Source organism: Phocoena sinus, chromosome 12 (assembly GCF_008692025.1).
Source record: "Phocoena sinus isolate mPhoSin1 chromosome 12, mPhoSin1.pri, whole genome shotgun sequence".
NCBI lineage: Eukaryota > Metazoa > Chordata > Mammalia > Artiodactyla > Phocoenidae > Phocoena > Phocoena sinus.
In genome coordinates, this window is record NC_045774.1 from 48,517,547 (window position 1) to 48,538,366 (window position 20,820).

At 38.0% G+C, this 20,820-nt stretch overlaps 1 protein-coding gene across 1 annotated transcript in view; it reads right to left on the reverse strand.

Moving 5' to 3' along the window:
- Positions 1 to 7,026: 7,026 nt before the first annotated feature.
- SLC16A10 (solute carrier family 16 member 10) overlaps positions 7,027 to 20,820 on the reverse strand; it is a 136,207-nt gene continuing 122,413 nt past the window's right edge. The window contains exons 5-6 of the mRNA XM_032651687.1: positions 12,317 to 12,545; positions 7,027 to 9,975 (exon numbers count right to left, since the gene is read on the reverse strand). Coding sequence (XP_032507578.1) covers positions 9,743 to 9,975; positions 12,317 to 12,545 — 462 coding nt within the window. The 3' untranslated portion in view covers positions 7,027 to 9,742. The remainder of the gene's footprint in view (positions 9,976 to 12,316; positions 12,546 to 20,820) is intronic.

Below are 20,820 nucleotides of genomic sequence, written 5' to 3' on the forward strand. Positions count from 1 at the left end.
AGGAGACACGGGTTCGTGCCCCGGTCCGGGAAGATCCCACATCCCACATGCCGCAGAGCGGCTAGGTCCGTGAGCCATGGCCGCTGAGCCTGTGCGTCCAGAGCCTGTGCTCCGCAACGGGAGAGGCCACAACAGTGAGAGGCCCGCATACCACAAGAAAAAAAAAATGGGCAGAAGACCTAAATAGACATTTCTCCAAAGAATACATACAGATGGCCAAGAAGCACATGAAAAGCTACTCAACATCACTAATTATTAGAGAAATGCAAATCAAAACTACAATGAGGTATCTCCTCACACCAGTTAGAATGGGCATCATCAGAAAATCTACAAACAACAAATCCTGGAGAGGGTGTGGAGAAAAGGGAACCCTCTTGCACTGTTGGTGGGAATGTAAATTGATACAGCCACTATGGAGAACAGTATGGAGGTTCCTTAAAAAATTAAAGATAGAAATACCATATGACCCAGCAATCCCACTACTGGGCATATACCCAGAGAAAACCATAATCCAAAAAGACACACGCACCCCAATGTTCATTGCAGCACTATTTACAATAGCCAGGTCATGGAAGCAACCTAAATGCCTGTCAACAGACAAATGGATAAAGAAGATGTGGTACATATATACAGTGGAATATTACTCAGCCATAAAAAGGAATGAAATTGGGTCATTTGTTGAGATGTGGATGGATCTAGAGACTGTCATACAGAGTGAAATAAGTCAGAAAGAGAAAAACAAATATCATATATTAACGCATGTATATGGAACCTAGAAAAATGGTACAGATGAACCTGTTTGCAGGGCAGAAATAGACACAGATGTAGAGAACAAACGTATGGACACCAAGGGGGGAAAGTGGGGGTGGTGGTGGGATGAATTGGGCGATTGGGATTGACATGTATACACTGATGTGTATAAAATGGATGACTAATAAGAACCTGCTGTATAAAAAAATAAAATTTAAAAAAGAATTGCTCAACTATGGAATGAGTTTACTTTGCGAAGTAAGCAATCTTCTATCATTTTAACAAAAAAAAGCGAGTGAATTTTATCCTGCTTAGGATCAGTAACAATTTGTCATATCCATTCTCTTCCATTTCCCTCAAAAGCCCTCCAATGGCCTGTACGTCTGGTACCTATTTACAGGCATATAAATAATTAATATATTCAACTCATATTGCGAATTTCATGTTTGATGTATAAAATCTATTTAGCACCATTAAACATCAATAGTGATTTGCTTTGTAGTTAGGTCTCATCAAATAATAAACATCTTCTGACTGCAGCCAGTTTTTCTCCAAGTGAGTAATCCACAATAGCAGGGGATTTTTTAAAAAGTTCCAGCCTGGCTCTTGATCATCCCCTGAAATTTTCAGTGAATAGGAGATCACTTAGTACCAGCTGAATTTAATCAGTTTAATCAGTGTATGTAAAAGAAGCAATAATATAAGTAAACTGCAAAAAAAAAAAGTATCAAATATAAATAGTTTCTGGACTATCCGGTGCTTTTGGTTTATTTCTATCTGTGTTCTTTGCCCTAGATAAATAACAATACCCAAACACACTTGAAATACATATAGGAAGCTTTAAAAGCACACAGCTTATTTCTCTTTTATTCAACATAGACTGTTTCCTTTTCTTTAGTAATTTTTCCTTCCCCCTTCTCCCCAGGGAATTTCATAAATATAATCACAAAGCCTTATAGAAATTTGCTAAAAGTTTTTTATTGTATTTACTGAGAACATCACATTGTTCCACAGTAAAATGATCTTATCCTCCAAATGATTACAAAGCACTTTTCATTAAAAAGGTTTCGGTTATCTGTATTAAATTGCACGTTATAAAAAAATCAGTTATAAATCATACTCTTTAAAAAGAAACATAAGGCAAGTACTAAAATACTGCACACTGATCAAACCCAGCATAATCATTTCACATAGTGATCTATATTGAAACAACCACTGTGCCAAAAATGGCATCCTGTGTAGGTAGGTAGAGAAGCAGACTCACTGCAGTGTGCAGCGTGCACTTGGAACAACTTGGTTTTGATGTCTAAAATAAAACATCTAACTTTGAAAATATGCAAACTAATTTAAAAATTACTTTCCAGGTAAACATTAAAATAAAACAAGTTGACATTAAAAATATCATGTTATACTAGGAGATAGTTTAAATATCCAAGCTCTCTCTCAGTAATACTGCAGGGTTCAGTTTGTCATAGCTATAACTTTCAGGCTAAAATAAACTCGTAGGAGAACAAAATGCAAATTAATCAAGCATTGGGCAATGCCTTTATAAGCTTACATTTCTCAAACCACAATATTTTAACAATTACATGAGAAGTTATTACTAAAGGGATATTTCATCCCTTTAGTTTTTTTTTTAATTTTTTTAAAATTTTAAATTTAGGTTTTTTTAAAAATTTTTATTGGCGTATAGTTGATTTACGATGTTGTGTTAGTTTCTGCTGTACAGCAAAGTAAATCAGTTATACGTATACATATATCCACTCTTTTTTTTTAGACTCTTTTCCCATATAGGTCATTACAGAGTATTGAGTTCCCTGTGCTGTACAGTAGGTCCTTATTAGTTATCTATTTTATATATAGTGTGATATGTCAATCCCAATCTCCCAATTTATCTTCCCCCTGTAACTTCAGATTAACAAGTCCCCGTTCTCCCTTCCACATACAACTAATGTTAACAGTAGAATGGAATTATCATTAGTTAACAGAGAATCCAGTACGCTCCAGTAGATTCTAAATGTCTGGTTTTCCTAATTAGGAAAACGATAGTGTGTATTATTTTCCTAATGTATATTTTTAAAATCTTCACAAAATAGAGTTAAGGCAAAGTCTATAAAGACAGCAAGGTTAAATAAAAACCTGTGGTCCCCACTTCCTGTGAATACTACTTACAGGTACATTAGGATTCAGAGACCCACGTGGAATTTGGGGTAGAGTTTTAGGTGCATGTCACACAGTCAGCCACGACCATGATGCTGAGAGCCCTTGATAATCATAGGTCTGAGATTTGCTGACACTGACCCAGACACAGTCCTTTCTAATTTCTTTATGTTAAATCTGAAAGATGAACAGTGATACTTTGTGTCATTTTTTTAAAAAAGTAACTCATTGTCCAAGTTTTAAGATTGATGACTCCCAAAACTCTAATCTTAGCCTGAAAAATAGCTTAAAATATCTACTTAAACAAGCTCAATAGAAAACTATTTTGTATATATAGCTATATGTATAATAAAATATACATAACATTTTTTTCATATACCCTCCGAGTCACAGAATACTTTGAATAGCTAACTATGCTAGAAACATTGACCAGGGATTTTTCTTTAAAGGCATTATGTTGGGGGGCTGTGTTCATCATTAAGTTTTCATTTGGTGATCATTTTTTGACTTTCATACTGAACGCCTTCTGTGTTAACAAAAATTGCATACCTCTAAGTAGATTTTGAACTTAGTAATTGTTTTATAGGAGGTTTTTCTCCTCATATATACAAAATGCAACATGCATAATACTGCTAGATCTACACATTTCTTATTGACATATATATTTAAAAAGAAAAAAATAATTTTGCAAGGAATATGAAATTTAGCACCAATCTTGATCTGATCTTTCTCTGGTAGGAAAAAAAGGCACCAAATACAGTCAGTTCATAGCCTCAGGTCAAAATACAGCACTCTTGATAACAAACCCTGGGTCCCTGAAATAATATTCCAATATAGGCTAAATTACAAAAGATATGTTGACCCATTACTGTCTAGCATTTTAGAACATACTATAGAAGATTACATTTGGTGAAGATAACAGTAGAAAAGGTTTACGTGTTTACACACATATTTAACAAATGGACTCTTCTAATAACTGACAGATACTGAAAAGTATTATCTGATGAAGAATAAAAATCATATATCAGAGGCTCCAAAATAGTGTCACAGATATGATTTGATTTCTAAATGTTGTTTTATATTGATAGTGATATCACATACATGCTTAGTGACATTCAACTCCAAAATATTCTTACAGCACCCATATAGAAAGGCTAGAAACATCTTTAGATTGGGAACTTGTGGGTTAACTCCTACACTATTGCCACACTCAATGGTAGCATTTTCGATAACTCCAGCAAGACAAAAATTCATTGCCACGGTCCCTGTTCCACTAGGAAAGGGGTGCCTCTTACAGGAGTTGTTTAACATGTAAGCTGTAAGGTTAAAGCACAGCATACAATCTTTTGTCAGTGATCATCCATCTTCCTGCCAAAGAAAACAGATGAAAACGACCTCATCATCAAGCTGCCAGTGTAATTTGAAAAGCCACTGGTGAAGCATATTAGTAAGTGTTCATTATTATATATAGATTATAAATTTCTTCACTTTTTTCCTTTTTCAGATTATCCACAGGCCACAATAGTTAATACTCCATTTTTGTTCCTTTTAAATCCATTTATCAGAGAAAGACACTTAAATTTTATCGATATTTCGACCCCCTTAACATCTTGTATTCCCTTGCCTTTTAATCCCAGAATCACCATTAACTCACTGACAAGGCAAGAATTAAGCTGGATTTTTAGTCAGACACTGAAAGCTGAGGTAGGTGGACTGCCATCATCAAGTGAGTGTCATGAGCACTTAGAAAGGTTTTATTTCATTCCCACTGTCTTTCCAACATACTAATAAAAGATTGAAAGCTTGTTTCATAAGTGAGGTAGCCTCCTATTTTATATCTGTCAAAAAAAAATAGTACCATGGAGAATTTCCTTGAATGTATAGAGGCCAAGATGATTAATGTTTACTTTAAAAAAAATTAATAATTTTTTTTTTTGGCCGTGCCAGGCGGCATGCGCAATCTTAGTTTCCTGACCAGGGATCGAACCCACGCCCCTTGCATTGGTGTGCAGAGTCTTAACCACCGGACCGCCAGGGGAGTCCCCCAAAATTAATTTTTAAAAGGACAAGCTAAATAGACTACTATGTCCCAAATATCAAGGCTTGGGTGATTCAAAGATGTGACAGTGAATTGTTTCATGGGTCATAAGGAGTTATCTGATAAAATCCGTATTTATCAGGAATTATGATTCTAAGTTATGTGCAGGTTTCATATTTAGCTATGGGCATTTGGCCCTTTATTCTTGAAAACTGTAGCCTATCACTTGTAGTATATTTATAAAACAAAGCATTAGTCTCTGCCAACAAATAAAGTGATAAAATATGGCTGCGGCTATCCCATTACAGTGAACCTGGGAGCTGTGTGTGCCTGTTCTCCACCTTATTATTCTTTGCTCCTTCTTTGCCAGCTACAATGAAGTTTTCAGTTAGAAATTTCCCACAGAGTTTTAAATACTTATATAAATTATTCACATATTTAAAAACTACGGACTTCATTAGCTTATACTTTTCACTTGTATCTCTAGACTCTGGGAAGTTACTCTTAATACCATTCACTGTAAAGTGTAACCCAGCCTAAGGCAGGTTCATTAGGAACTGCATCCCAGAGGCCCACTACATTCTAAGGCATCCTCCATGATGTGCTTTCAGGACTATGATTTAGCAAAACTTTAATGGAATATGAAAATCAAAGTTAAAAAGTGAGCTCTCTGAAAATATTTATATTAAGAACTTGACAGTCTTTTCTCTCAAAGTATTTACCTTAAACATTTAAAGTTTTATATGTTAGCACAAAAGATGACAATTATATGAAACTTATTACCCCTCCCAGTTTTAATCATGTAATTAAAATTTTTTTCGGTGTATCATTAGAACTCTAAGTTGAAAGTTAAGAGCAAGCCATTCTCCAGGTTACACAAAATTGGATGGAGTTCCATCCTCTGAAATCATAGGGACTGGTAAGCAGTGCAGCTAAGCAACCAGTAGCACTAAGCAAGGATATTAATGGACTTTTCAGCAGGTTTTTGAAGGATGTGGGGAAGTAAAGGGAAAAATGATAAAGATAATATAAAAAGAGGCATACTAAAGGGTCTGAAAGTTTACCATCACCAGGAAGTCCTCAGAGGCACCCATGCTATAGCTTGCCTACCTCAAATCTCATACCACATTTTCTATTCAGTCTTATTTAACATCAAGAGTTATCTGGACATGGGACAGCTTACAAATAACAATAGCACAAATTAGAATGTTCTTAAGTGCAGTTAAAAGGAGTATAATTACCGGAAGTAAACATGTTTACTTTACAACCAAGTGTACATTGACTTTAAAAGTGGGAAGTTGAAGCTAATAGAATTATTTTTTTTTCCATACTTGGGCAGAGCCCATGGGTCTGCAAACATGTATAAACAGATAATGCATGATCATGAAATGCAAATGAAGTCCTGTTTCTATTTATGAATAGAATTTGAAGCTTAATGCAAGCACTATGCAGTTTTCAGTGTAAATTACACATCTTGTAGTAGGGCTATAGACGAAGCATTACAACCGTGATCAAAGAGATTTATAAATTTTGAATATAGTATCAATAATCTGGGTGGTTTATTATTACTTAAATGGATGCATCCCAGCAATGTCTACTGCAATAAAATTTAACCAGAATGTTTCTGTAAGATCCTTGGGCATCTGTTACAATACCCAATCCAGCCTTTCTGTAAAGTTGCTCCTCTTCTTATGCTATTGTTGGCCTCAAATGCCAGAACCTTTTGAGTTCGCTTAGTCCTATCAGAATTAGGAGGATGAGATGAGAAAGTAGAGTTCTGTATCTATTCCTTTTTGGGGGTGGGGAGTGGGCAAGGAATAGCAACTTTATTCAGAAAGCCAGCCGAACAAGAAGATGGTGGACTCGTGTCCCAAGAACCATTGAGCCTGAGTTAGAATTCAGGCTTCTTTTATACTAAAAGGGGAGGGAGTAAAGTCAAACATTTCCTGGTTCTGTTCAGCCTCCGGAGGGGATGTGTTAATTTCTTCCTCCCTGCAGTCATTCACTGGTGGGCCTGGTCAGGATGTTTCCTGTGAGCTAAACAAAGGTATTTTATTTTTATTTTTTATTTTTTTTACAAAAAACTTTTATTGTGTTTACAAAAAACTTGTATTATAACATTGTGTGAATTTCTGCTGTACAGCAAAGTGACAGTTTGTATCTATTCTTTTAAACAAGTGTCTTGGATTGAACAAAAAAAAATGTAGGCCCATCAGGTCACTTTACTGCAATAGTAACACTCTGTTCAGAAATTAGAAAGGATTTACTTTGAAAGATTTACTTTACTTTGAAATATTAAAGTAATATTTCTTGGTCTAAAACAAATCTTTGTGAATATTAATATTTTTTATTTTCTTAGTATATATTTTAGATGTTTATAACTATTTGTACCAAACATATTACTAAATATGCATTTTATGGAATTTAGCATCTTACCTTTCATACTTTTTAACTTTATATTATTACAGCACAGAACTCCCCATAAGAGTCTATGTTAGTGGAGCCTTTTCAGTGTTGTAGATCCTGTTTGATTCATTCCATTAGACTGAAAACTAACATATGTATAATATTATACACAAACACAATATTCTGAGATCTAAGTTTTATTATAAGTACTTGTCATGTTGCTCTTTTATCATGGAAAATAAGCAAGATCAAGTCTTTGAGTTTCAGATTATTACTTTTCTTCCCCTAAAATCAGCAACATTTTGAAAGGAAAAACATTTTGGAGGTCTTTACAAAATAAATTTTCTATTTTAGATCTAGTCTTTCTGTAAAATTGGGAGGTAGTCAGGAGTTTGTGCTGAAACTGTAGGAAAAATAAAAATAATGGTAGGTTCGATGATTGTACTTAGTTGTATGGTTTTGCTAATTTCAAAAGCACTGATAATAATGAGGAAATAATGTTTTATATAACTGGGCATGAATAAATGAAGAAACTAATAATGTATTACATTATCATTTCTAAGTCATTTTGTAAAAGCTTAAATAAAATAAGAACATCAAAGGGCAGCATGGTCAAACTATAGATTTTTTTTTTTAATGCAACAGAACCTTCCAAAAAACAAATTATCTAAGTCCCCTGAATATGAAATGTGGAAGAATCGGAAGTAGGTAAGTTGCAGAGTGTCTCCAAGATCAAAATTATTTAAAGTTCTGTTAGAAATAAATTCCATATTTAGTATTTACACTTTGAACCTTCAAGGTTGCAGATGAGAAAGCTGATACTAAAAGGAAAAGTTATTGGGTTTTCTAGATGTTTAATTAACAGCCTCACTTTGCTCCTCCCCCTGCCTGCCCTCCTTTCCCATCAACAATTGCAAATCCATATGCTTTCCAGGCATCTCCATCCTCAGCTAGAGACAGGAATGGAAGGACTTTGCCTTTCACAAATGATCGAAGCTGAAAAGAGAAGTAGGGAGATAATAGGTTTCATTTCTCTCAGCACAGAGACTTTAGAAACAGGTGAATCCTGGAGGTGCTTTATAAAAACAGCATTTTCCCAGGTGAACAAGCTACATTTGAGGAAGATCTAAAATACATATGTATTTAGGATTTAAATATGCTTTGCACATTATTAACTTAAAGACCTAAATAAGAAAGAAAAATGTACTAAAATATAATTTCAGGGACGTGTTCTGATGTTTTTTAGATGAATATGGGTCACGTCATGACTTCGGTTTTAATTTTAAGTCTTTAGAACTCAAATAGCCTTCTTATATTTTGTCTGTGTATAAAAATATTTTTTAAAATACAGGCAATGTTAAAGGGGAACACAATAGGATAAGTACATATGAACGCAAATTTTTGTCAGAAAGTTTTACCAATTTGAGCAATTCTTTTATCAGAAATAGATATTTTCTTCACAAAGATGTTTTTTTCCCATTTGTGCCTAAAACTGCAACTTGATGACATACACTAGGACCTGATATTTAAACAAAGTCTTACTGAGCAACAAATCAGAAGTCAGAAAAATTCTAAGTTAAAATGCCAGAATATCTTTCAATTCTTCTATTTCACTTTATTGTTACAATTTAAACAAATTCAGAAATCTGGGGTGTTTCTGGCTACTTGAGTAAAACACACTGCAAATCCAAAGGGGAAAAATGTAAATGGAAGAAATGTCTGATTTCTGAACTGTTCTGCCCTTATGAACATGATCCTGTTCATCTCACACCTTGATTCTGAACACCTTGTCAGTACCTGCTCCAAGAAGGTCCCTTGACACTGGAGCAAGTCAGAATAACTTACTTTCAAAGCTTATTTAAGAGCAGGCGAGCAATTTTAACATAGACTTGAGATTTAAGTAGATCTGATATTATCTAGAATCCAGGCTTAAATTTTGTTTCCAAACAGCAGAAGAAATTAAAACAAAGATACCAAAACTAAAAACGCCAAGTGAGACAACAAACAATATTTCCGGTCCTAACCAAACTGCAACCCTTTCAATACAGCTTGAGGTATTTTTAAATATTTGTATAAGCTAAATAGCGCTCACAGTTTCTGAAGTTACTTTTTACTGAGATAGCTTCATATTCTCATAATATTTGACTTTCAGACAGGTTTTCTTGTACATGAAATTGAGTCTGAGTCTCCGGCCTCAGACTCATGGAAATATTGGACAGCTTTCAGTGGCAGAAAATGATTCTTGTAGTAATAAGGTTCTATTTCCCAATTATTGTGCTATTCCTAGGATGTGATTAAAAAAATAAGAAATTTGCAATTCATATAAAAGGAAAACTTGCTTAAACTTCTAAAAGCAAGTCCAGTCTGGTGGAGGTATATAAGACATTATTAAATAACAGAGTCAGATTCCTTCTTAAAGATTCCAGATGAGCTTGACAACAGAGAGTTCTGGTTCTCCAACATTTTCTCCATCTTTTCTCCTCCAGTGGTTTTATTGATCTCTCTTTGCTTCTTACTATGGATCCATGGGATAAAACAAAGGACAGCACCTCCAATAAGGGGAGGGATTCCAGCGAGGTAGAATGCCACATCATAGGAGCCCAGCTTGTCACGGAGTAACCCTGGGAAGGGAAAAAACTGTCACCAAGAGAGAACAAGTATGGCTCTTGGGGTCTCAGATTAGTCACTCTGGTGGCCTACTGCCAACCTAGTATCTTCATCTCAGCAGGATAGCTCAAACATCTCAGATATCAGACATTTTTAAGGAAATGGGTCTGAAATATAAACCTTTTCTGATATGAGGAAGGAAAAGATCTCATTTCTTCAATCTTGTTGCAAGTCTGTGACAGGCCTTTGAGTTTTCCTACCAAGATATTACACGGAAAAAATATTTTCAACCAAGCTTTGGCTTTCTCAAAACCCTTCAGGGGCCGTTTGGGATATTCTGACACATGGTGTAAAGGTCCTGTTTTAGCTGAAGGTGGACGGACCGTCAAGCTGAAACTTCTCTCATACACACAGACCTCAAAATGTCTACGTTTTAAACCTTTCTTGGGCCTGTTTATGAAATAACATGAAACTACTTAAAAGTATAATCCAAAATCATGAAAAATTATAAATCTAAGAGTCAGGATGAAAAAACTAGGTTGTTAAATACATTTTGGAAAGAAACTAAGGTTTGTCAGCACATGGGAGGAAAATATAAGAATATATGTGTGGTGCTCTAATAGATCCTAGGGCTCTGCTTCCAAAAACTGTCAGAATACTCCTTATTTCTAATTTCTCTAACCAAATCCAGATTTTAAAAGTTATCTTAGTGTTTTAAACTTTTACTATATAACCTAAGTTATCTGAAATGTTCTAGGAACACATTGTACTGAATATCTGACTCTGCTAAGTAAACAGCTGAGGATTTGTTCAGGTAAGTACCAACATCAAAAAAAAAAAAAGGAAAAAGGTGTATGGTCATTCCAAATAGAAACCTAAAATATACAACATATCTAAATATATGCTTTTCCTATCCCCTGAATCAGAACATTCCACATATAACTGAACCTTTCATCCTTATGAACATAAATTAATATGTTTGGTTGTAATACTATGATCCCTCAGAACCTCCTGCTGTTCTTCTGCCTGCTTTGAAAGTTTCCTGTTAACTCCTTCATTCTTGATCTGTTATAGTCACTTCTAGTAGCAAACACCGTTTCTACGAAAGTGCTGCTTGTAATTTGCTGTGGACTTGGAAACCCTAACAAACTAAGCTTGTAAGATGTAAAAATAGTGTATTACCTGGGGGAGAGGGGAAGGACTGGAGGGTTTTCCCTAAAAAGAGACTGTGATCTTGAGAACTTATCTTTTATTTGGTCTGCTCAGTAGTGGTTCTGCTTGCTTGATACACGACTAGATTCCCGACTGGCAAATTTGGTGATATGTGTGGTTCTGAATATGAGAATGAATTGAACTGAACTTTCACTGAGCCACTCAGATACCAGACACAGATGACAGTACATACATTTAAATTTTATAATAATTTTATCAAATCTTATAATAATTTTATCAAATCTTATAATAATTTACAGTGGCACCCAACTAATACTGAACGTGAAACATCTTTATACTATCATTCAGAAGATTTCTAAAGGTGAAATTCACATAACATAAAATTAACCATTTTAATGGCATTTAGTATACTAACAATGTTGTACAACCACCACCTACCTCTCTCTAGTTCCAAAGTATTTTCATCACACCAAAAGAAAACTCCACACCCATTATGCAGTTACTCCCTAATCTCCCTTCCCTCCATCCCCTGGCAACCACCAATCTGTTCTCTGTCTCTATGGATTTACCTATTCTGGATATTTCACAGAAACAGAATCATATAATATGGGACCTTTTGTATTTGGCTTCTTTCATTTAGCACGTGTTTGAGGTTCATCTGCCTGGTAGCATGTATCAGTACAGCACTTCATTCCTTTTTATGGCTGAATAATACTCCGCTGTATGGATATACCACATTTTGTTTATCCATTCATCTGCTGACGGACATTTGGGTTGTTTCTACTAACTGTTATTTTTCATTAACTACTTTTCAGGGGGCTATGATCTGTTACACAAAGCATACATATTTAGAAATCTTTCAGAATCTTCACCTCTTCCTAAAAAGAAATCACACTGCTATTCCTCCAAAACACATACTAAGTGAAATACAGGAACTCTGAAAGCTCAAAGTCCAGAACCTAACTGCTATACATTTCACTGAGAGTTTTAGATATCAGTAAGAATAAGAGGACTCATCGGCAAATTTTTCCAACATGCCATCTACAGCTGGTCTTATTAAAAATGTTATAGATAAGGCACACACAAAGCAAGACACCAGAAACCAATAAATCATAATATATTTAACATATAAGTGAGACTTAGGACCTATAGTAGAAAATGCTATGAATTAATATAGTTTACCTGCAATGGGTGGGCCCACAGTCATGGGTATAGACATGAATCCGAGTAGAAATCCAATTGCTTGTGAGACATCCTGGGCACCAACTAACTCAAAGGCAATGGGGGCCATAATGGAAATGAAGCATCCATCGAAGAGACCCATGATGAGACAGACAGCAATGAGGGCCCCAAAGAGGCTGCACAGGGGAATCATCATGGACATCAGACCAATGAAGAAAAAGGACAGGACCTAGGACAGACACCACAATGTCAACTCTGCTCTCGGGAAAAGTGAACATCACTATTACTGAGCAACAGGCTTAGGACTTTTAAGTGGTTACTGGTCAGTCACCTCCTCAGCCCAGTTTGCCTTGATTTTATATACATAATCAACTCCCATAATCATCTCCCCCAAGTTCCCCCAGCACTTTCTCAATATTTCCATTAAGGGACAAGAAGAAAGTAAGGATTTTTTTTTAATAAATTTATTTTTATTTATTTTATTTTTGGCTGCATTGGGTCTTCACTGTTGCACGGGCTTTCTCTAGTTGCAGCGAGCGGGGGCTACTCTTCATTGCAGAGCGTGGGCTTCTCATGCAGTGGCTTCTTTTGTTGCAGAGCATGGGCTCTAGGCACGCGGGCTTCAGTAGTTGTGGCATGCAGGCTCAGTAGTAGTGGCACACGGGCTCAGCTGCTCCATGGCATGTGGGATCTTCCCGGACCAGGGCTCGAACCCGTGTCCCCTGCATTGGCAGGCGGATTCTTAACCACTGCACCACCAGGGAAGCCCAAAAGTAACGATTTTTATATACTTACTTTTCTTTCCAGGCTGAAAGCTCTTTGAGATCAGAATCTGTACAAAAGTCATCTTTGAACTACATGTTATAAGGTTTAAGGATCTTGTACCTGGGCACTGCTCAATACATATTTGTTCTTTGAATATCAGCTCAAATTCACTCATCAAACATGATTTAAAATTTTTACCCTTGAAATTATATGCACTTTACTGGTATTAGTCCTCTGCATAATGAAAATATGCCAGCCAGATCCGTCCTTCACATCACAGAGCTTCCAGTTTGGAGAATACAGAGATGTAAGTTTTAGATATTTAAATAATCAATTTAGAATATAGTGCCTGCTAATATTCCAGACATGGTGAGCATAGGTAGATCAAGTGAGAGAGATTAAAATAAGTAACTATGATTTGATATTCTATAAATGTGTACTGAATTTTGATTATTCAAATTCCAATGAAATTTTGACTGTCAGAGGAAATATATGATGCATAACATGCAGTGACAACAGTGAACACGTTCTGCTATAACATCCTAAGAACTAATTTATATAATCCAGTTTTGTTTACAGTGTAAATAAATGACGATTATTGCCAGAGAATATTTTCAAACATTGTCTTTTGATGCTAAGTCATAGATATACCCTATTTAAGCACCCCAGAGTTAAGGCTGAGAAATATTTTGCACCACAGAACACTTTCATTTTGGCGTTAGAGTAATTAATAGAATCCAACACTTGATTTTCCCTGCCATTTGGTAGCTACTGTGCTATGTTCTGTGTACGGTGCTATGTGAATAACACCTGGTTCCTACCCTTGGGTTGTGGGGAGATGACCATGTAAATAAATAAATGCACATGAAGTGTTCTAGATGTTGCTGTTGTTGTATATTCAAAGTATGGTGGGTACAAAAAAGGAAGGAGTGGCCAATTCAATAGCTTTTTTAGGCAAAGAACTAATTAAAATTGGATCATTCACTCATTAGTGGAAGAAATGTTTTAAAAAGAATCAGCTTTTTAAAAAAGTATTCATATAATAGCAACTATTATTTATTTAATGTTTATGAAATGCCAGGCGTTTTTCTAAGGACTTTAGATCGTGATTCTCATAACAGTTTTATGAGATGGGTACTAATGTTTTCCCCATTTTACAGATGAAGAGAATGATGCTGGGAGGTTTAGTAACCCTGGATGGAGCCAGCCTGGAACCCATGGTCTGCCTGGGCAGTAGGTAGCAGGGAACGGTGGAACAATTTCTAGAGGGTACCCTCCGATGACCGTGGGGCTGGGGAGGAAGGGAGAGGCCACATAAAGCAGCCATCTGGATCACCGTCTTCATCTGCTCTGTTTTTCCCAGGACCCACTAGGCACGTCTATGGCATACCAAGCTTGATTGCATGCCTCAGGGCAGCCCCTCACAACCTTAGTGCACATCAAGATCACCTGAGGAACAGGGATCTGGGAACGGTGATTTTCACAAGCTCCCCAGGTGACTTTGACACAAGTTGTCCACTGACCCCACAATAAGAAACACACTGTTGAAAAAGGTTTTAAACTCCAAGTTGGTTGCTTTTTGACAGCAACATATTATATAGCTGAATCAATTTTTCTTCTTCATTATTAAAATATAGCTTTATGGTAGAATTATAATTAGTTTAAGACTCTGAGTTGGCTATTTGAAAAATAAGTCTGGCACTTCACATTTTCTAAAGAACATAATCTCCCATTCTGATTTTCTATGTTCTACTTAAACATCTTTTTCTCCAATCCAATTTCCCTCAAAGCGTAAGCATAATTTCTTAGTGGTGGGTAATTACTGGGTTTGCAGCCTATAGATTTTAAAGAACTAATAAGGCTCAGAGGGACAGACCGGGTTCTAGCTCTCTGTGACCTTGATAAAAAGACTCCCTGATGCTGCCCATCTACACAAAAAGAGATTTAAAGCTAAATCAGAATGTAGAAAGTGGGTTGAAACTAGCAAGTAAGTAAAGATTTGAGTTATTTTTATTGAAAAACTAATAAAGACAAATCCTAATATTATTAATCAGATACATTTTTACTCTATCTACAAACACAAAAGAAGATAAATACTTGAATTTTAGAAAGGTATCTATCATTACCAATTCCAGAGAACCTGGAGTAAAATGTTAGGACATCACGGGGCCAGATGGAATGGGTTTAACTGGTAAAGCCACATACCAAATATTCCCAACCACACAACTGTAATTCTACTAGATAAGCTTTCAATGTGCTTCCTATTCTTTTACTGTTTTGTTCAGAACAAATCTCTTCCAAGGTAAGACAACCAGAGTGACTGTTGAAAGCTTAGCCCAAAGTCATTTTTGCTCAATAAACAAATGTTTTCTTGGACCAATTTATGTAACACGAGACCGAGGCACTTATGTTAGTTATCCTGATCTTTCTATCCATTTTTGGCCCCTTCAACTTTTTGTTGTTTCGTCAGTTTTGTAAGAAATCATATAAGAGGGGCTTCCCTGGTGGTGCAGTGGTTAAGAATCCGCCTGCCAATGCAGGGGACACGGGTTCAAGCCCTGGTCCGAGAACATCCCACATGCCGCGGAGCAACTAAGCCCATGTGCCACAACTACCAAGCCTGCACTCCACAGCCCATGAGCCACACCTACTGAGCGCAAGTGCCACAACTACTGCAGCCCACCCACCTAGAGGCCGTGCTCTGCAACAAGAGAAGACACCGCAATGAGAAGCCTGCGCACTGCAACAAAGAGTAGCCCCCACTCGCCGCAACTAGAGAAAGCCTGTGGGCAGCAACGAAGACCCAACACAGCCCAAAATTAATTAATTAATTAATTGTTTTAAAAAAGGATTGCTAGTGTATAGATACACAATGGATTTTGTAAAAATAGAAATCATATAAGAGTTTCAAATTTATTATTATATATTTTGAGCCATATTACTTCTTAATACTTTACCTGACTGCAAGTTCTCCTTTTCTCAATTCAAATTATGTTAATTTATATTCTTTTTCAAATATTTATAACTGTTAAATTTTAATAACAATTGTTAAATAAAAATTATTAGTTGTTATTTAAAAGTAAAATTTCTTGGTTTTTCTTTAAGAATTGAATTTATAGAAATTTACACATTTATTCTTTAGCATTTCTCAGAAAATACCTAGCTACTTCTGCCTTATTTGTAGCTATAGTAGTGAGAAACACTGCTCTTTCTCAGCAGATGTAACTACCCCAAATGTAGCTAAATTAGGAGGTAAGCAGGCCAAGCTGGTGAGGACATACATATTCCCCACATGCAGGGACATCTGAGCCACAAGGAGCACAGGCCAAGGTTTATTTAACACACTGCGTGTAGGAGGTTCATCACTTCCCCAAACATCTACTGATCTATAGATACTAGGCCCCAGTTTGAAAGGTGAATAAATTTAGTGTTACATACAATCTTTTTTTCCGCCCCAAACGCAGTAGCTCTGGTTAGATTTAAATAAGAGATTCAAAGGTTCCTAATCCTCTTATAGGCTCTGGCACTGACATTTAATAAGGCATTGACTGTTGAGATGTCTTCCTTGCTTTTGTTTCTTAAAACCATACAAGGAAATATCTCCTGTCATAATTTAACAGGCTCTAGAAGAATAACCCCCGCTTTAGTTAGTTTATGTACCTAAGAACAAACAAACCAAAAAAATGGGGGTTTTTTTGCTATTACCGTTCCCATTTCTGTCACAAAGAGCATTTTTCGAGAACTGTCAGGGGAAGTTTTGCTCAGGAATCTAAGTATATGACTGAAGAGGAAAAATGAGCTTCACCTGAATAACAGAAGGCACTTTCAGAGGCGGGCACACAATTGGCCACAGTTAGAATCAAGGGTTGCTCCTATAAATTTATTCACTATAAAGTTTCCAGACTTTCAGAGCCTCTGGCTAGGAACCCAGTAGTTGGCAGCAAAGATCTGCAGGTCCATCACACTAAAGGGAAGTGTTTAGGGCACAGCCAAGTGGCTGGCTTCTTCTAAAGCACACAGTTCTCTGGAAGTGCTTCACAGGGAGTCTGTTCAACTTTCCCCACGGCACGTGAGTACCACCATTTCTGCCTGGAGGGGGAACTGGCCCCAGTGCCACAGCCCAGGCAAGAACAGAGAATCTCAGGCTGGGGAACTACTAAATATTTGGATACCATTTGGGAAATAGTTTATGTTTGGTAAAGCATGTACCTTTATCCCAATGTATCTTCAGGAAAACATAAAATGCTAAAAGGGAACAAAAAGCAACAACAACAGCAACAACAAAAAAAAGAAAACTGGACAACGCTGATCAGTTCATTCTACTTCAACCAGAAGAGGAAGCTTACACAGGAAGTTGGATCCAAAAGTGATTAATTTTTCTAAATTACAAAAAAAGTTTCTGAATTTCAAAAGTAACTCATGAATACATTCTTGAAAAATTTCAAACCTTAGAAAAATATATAAAGTAATATATGAAACTCTCCCTTCAAGCCCCTCCCACCCTCAACCGATTCCCACTTTCCTCGTCAGGAATAACCGCTCAGCAATTTGGTGAGCCTCCTAGACCTTTTCTGTGTACACACATGTTGTTTGGGTTTGTCTGCTTTACATACATGGATATGAGGTCCACACTTCAGTATGTCCATGGCACAGAGAAATCTGACACGATGGGAAAGTGATCTAAACCCAAAGTTTTTGATTCTGTCATTAGAGTTACAACTTCCAAACCTTTGAAAAACACTTTCACACTTTTACAACAGTTACATATTAAACACACAAATCTGCAGGAATTTAATGATGACTAGAAAAACAGGTCTGTGAAGTTAAGAAAGATGGCTGAGAAGATACCAGGACATAGCCTTTCCTCTCCTAATAAAGTACTCCAGGAACCCTTGCAAAGATTTTCTTTAACCATCATTATTCATCATTAATGCAGTTTGGTCATCTCTTTGCTCGGCATTTAGAATTGTTAGGCTGAAAATACCTGGAACCCAGGACCCTGATGGAAGTTTAAATTCAGAACTCTTAAGCAGAAGTGTAAGATATATTCCTAAACTCTGTTACCTATAAGCAAAGATCCCCAAATCAGGATAACCAAGGTCTCCTTCTTGATACCTGTTCCAAACCAGGATCTGCCTCAGTATTTAATAGAATACTAAAACAATAAAAGCAAGGATCTATTAATGATCCACTCTGGGCTGGCACTTTAAATAAGCTGTCACCAGGACTTCCCTGGTGGCACAGTGGTTAAGAATCTGCCTGCCAGCACAGGGGATACGGGTTCGAGCCCTGGTCTGGGAAGATCCCACATGCTGTGGAGCAACTAAGCCTGTGCGCCACAACTACTCGAGCCTGCGCTCTAGAGCCCATGAGCCACACCTACTGAGCCCGCGAGCCACACTTACTGAGCCCGCAAGCCACAACTACCGAAGCCCGTGTGCCTAGAGCCCGTGCTCCACAACAAGAGAAGCCACCGCAATGAGAAGCCTGCGCACCACAACGAAGAGTAGCCCCCACTCGCCGCAACTAGAGAAAGTCTGTGTACAGCAACGAAGACCCAACAGCCAAAAATAAATAAAATAAAATGAATAAATTTATATAAATAAATAAATAAGCAAGCAAGCTGTCACCATGAGTCCTCACACAGCCCTCTGCCGGATCTAGAGACAAGTCATATCACACTCCAGAGCCTGTGCTTTTCTACTCTGCGGCCTCCCAAACCCAAGATGACTGTGCCCCAAAAGTAGAACATGTGGGAGGCTGTGAAGTGTGTTCTGGGCCCGGAGGCTACTCAAAACCCATGTGATGGGGACAAAGAGGGAGGGGAACTGCCATGGCCCCACTAGGCTGAGCTGTAACAGACGAAAGCAAGGAACAGGCACGTCTGAGAAAACACAGCACCAACAAAAGGCAGAAGAGGAAGATAAGCAGCAGAAGCCTTCCAACCCTTAAAGGCCGCCAAAGGGCGGACAGCCAGGCAGGGAGACAGGGAGAGAAGGAAGAATAAGCAAACAGGCAGAGCTGGAGTTGGTCGCAGCAGAGAAGAAAGAGCCAAGAATCAAAACCCACACTGAATGTTTGGGAGTTGGGGCAGGGAAGCCAGGAAAAAGGAGAGACAGAGCGGGGTGGTGAGCCCAGCTGCCTGTGTGGGGCAGGCCTGTGTTGGCCCCTGTGCTGTCAGTGGCTCCCAGCAGCACAGGACACACCGAAGGCCGCCTTTCTCCTCCACGGGCCTCCTCGGGCTGGACTGCAGTCATCTCGCCTGTGACTCAGCCCGCACTACCAGGTGCTACACACGCTGCACATTTGGATGAAAAAAATCAGATGCGACCTAAAAGAAGCCAGGCTGTGACTAACCTTTCATCCAAAACGAAATTACTGATTCTTAACGCACTGCCGTGTAACTGCAGACCAAACATGGGACAAGCTAGGAAAGGCTATATTTTCTTTCATAAATCACATGAAATACTAACGTATGTGCCCCCAGTATGTTGTAAGTGACCCGACTGCCCTGCCTGTAGGGGGAAACTTTCTAAAGTTATAGTTGTTCTGGAGTAAAGTGCTGATGTATAAAACACACCATGACTTCATCCATCACAGCACCTTAGTCTGGGCCCCAATCGCCTCGACCCGGGACACTGTATTGGCCTCCTAACTGGTCTCCCTCCCTCCAGCACTCCTGCTTCCCTCCCAGTAATACAGCCTCCACACACAGAGCGACCACAGCGACTAAAATGTAAAATCACGTCATTCCCCAACAAAGACCTACTATACTTCAAGTAAAATGTCTGCATCAGGGATTTCAAGGCCCTGTTTAATCTGGGCGCCACTCTCCCTGTCTTCTTGAGTTCCCATTCACTCCCAGCTTTCTCCTGCCTCAAGTCTTGCTCCAGGAACTCAGGGACCACGTCTGTCTTGTTTGTATCACCCCTACCAGGGTCTGGGCTGGTGCTTGGGGCACAATGGGCACTCCTCCTTTAGTTTAATAAATGAAAGGAAGCCAAAAGTCTGTAATACAACCAATTTCCATTAGAGGGCTCCCTTGACACTTGAGAACAAGACAATGTTCTGCTAAGTGTTCGACAGGGATATCCACAGTTGGGTATTAATAAAAGGGGGAATGATCCTAACACAGTGAATATTTTAAAAAGTAGCACTCTACTAGCTGTCTGCACTTCCTTCTAGCCGTGTGACCAGACTCCTTCCTGCAGCTCTCTGCCTGGCCCTATACACAAACACCCACAGTGAGGGAGCTTCTCTGTTCTTCCGTGTTGGCATCCGTAAGTGGAAACAGCGACAGTACCTTCCTCGAAGGGCTGGGCAAGGAGGAAAGAAGATAATGTACGTACAGCATTCAGTTCATCGTCTGGCACACGGAAGTGCTCAGTAAATGGGGATGGCTATTATTTCAAATCAATTAAAGGCAATTTATCTGTAATAAATGTCTTTTCCAACCATGTCCTTCGCCCAAGTTCTACCTTTCCTTCAAGGCCCTGCTCAGATACTGCCCCTTATCTCTACAGTGAACGGACGTGCTCAATCCCCAGTCCCAAGCCCCCACTTTGTCTCTCCTTTACCTTCCTTCCACAGCCAAGCCCTTGACAAAGTTGCCTGTATTTCCATTTAATCAGCTGATCATGATCAGTCTTTTGCACCTGTCACTCCACTGAAACTCCCCTCTGTTGCTAAATCCAGTGAAAACCTATTAGTCTTTAACGTGCCTGCCCTCTCACTAGTTA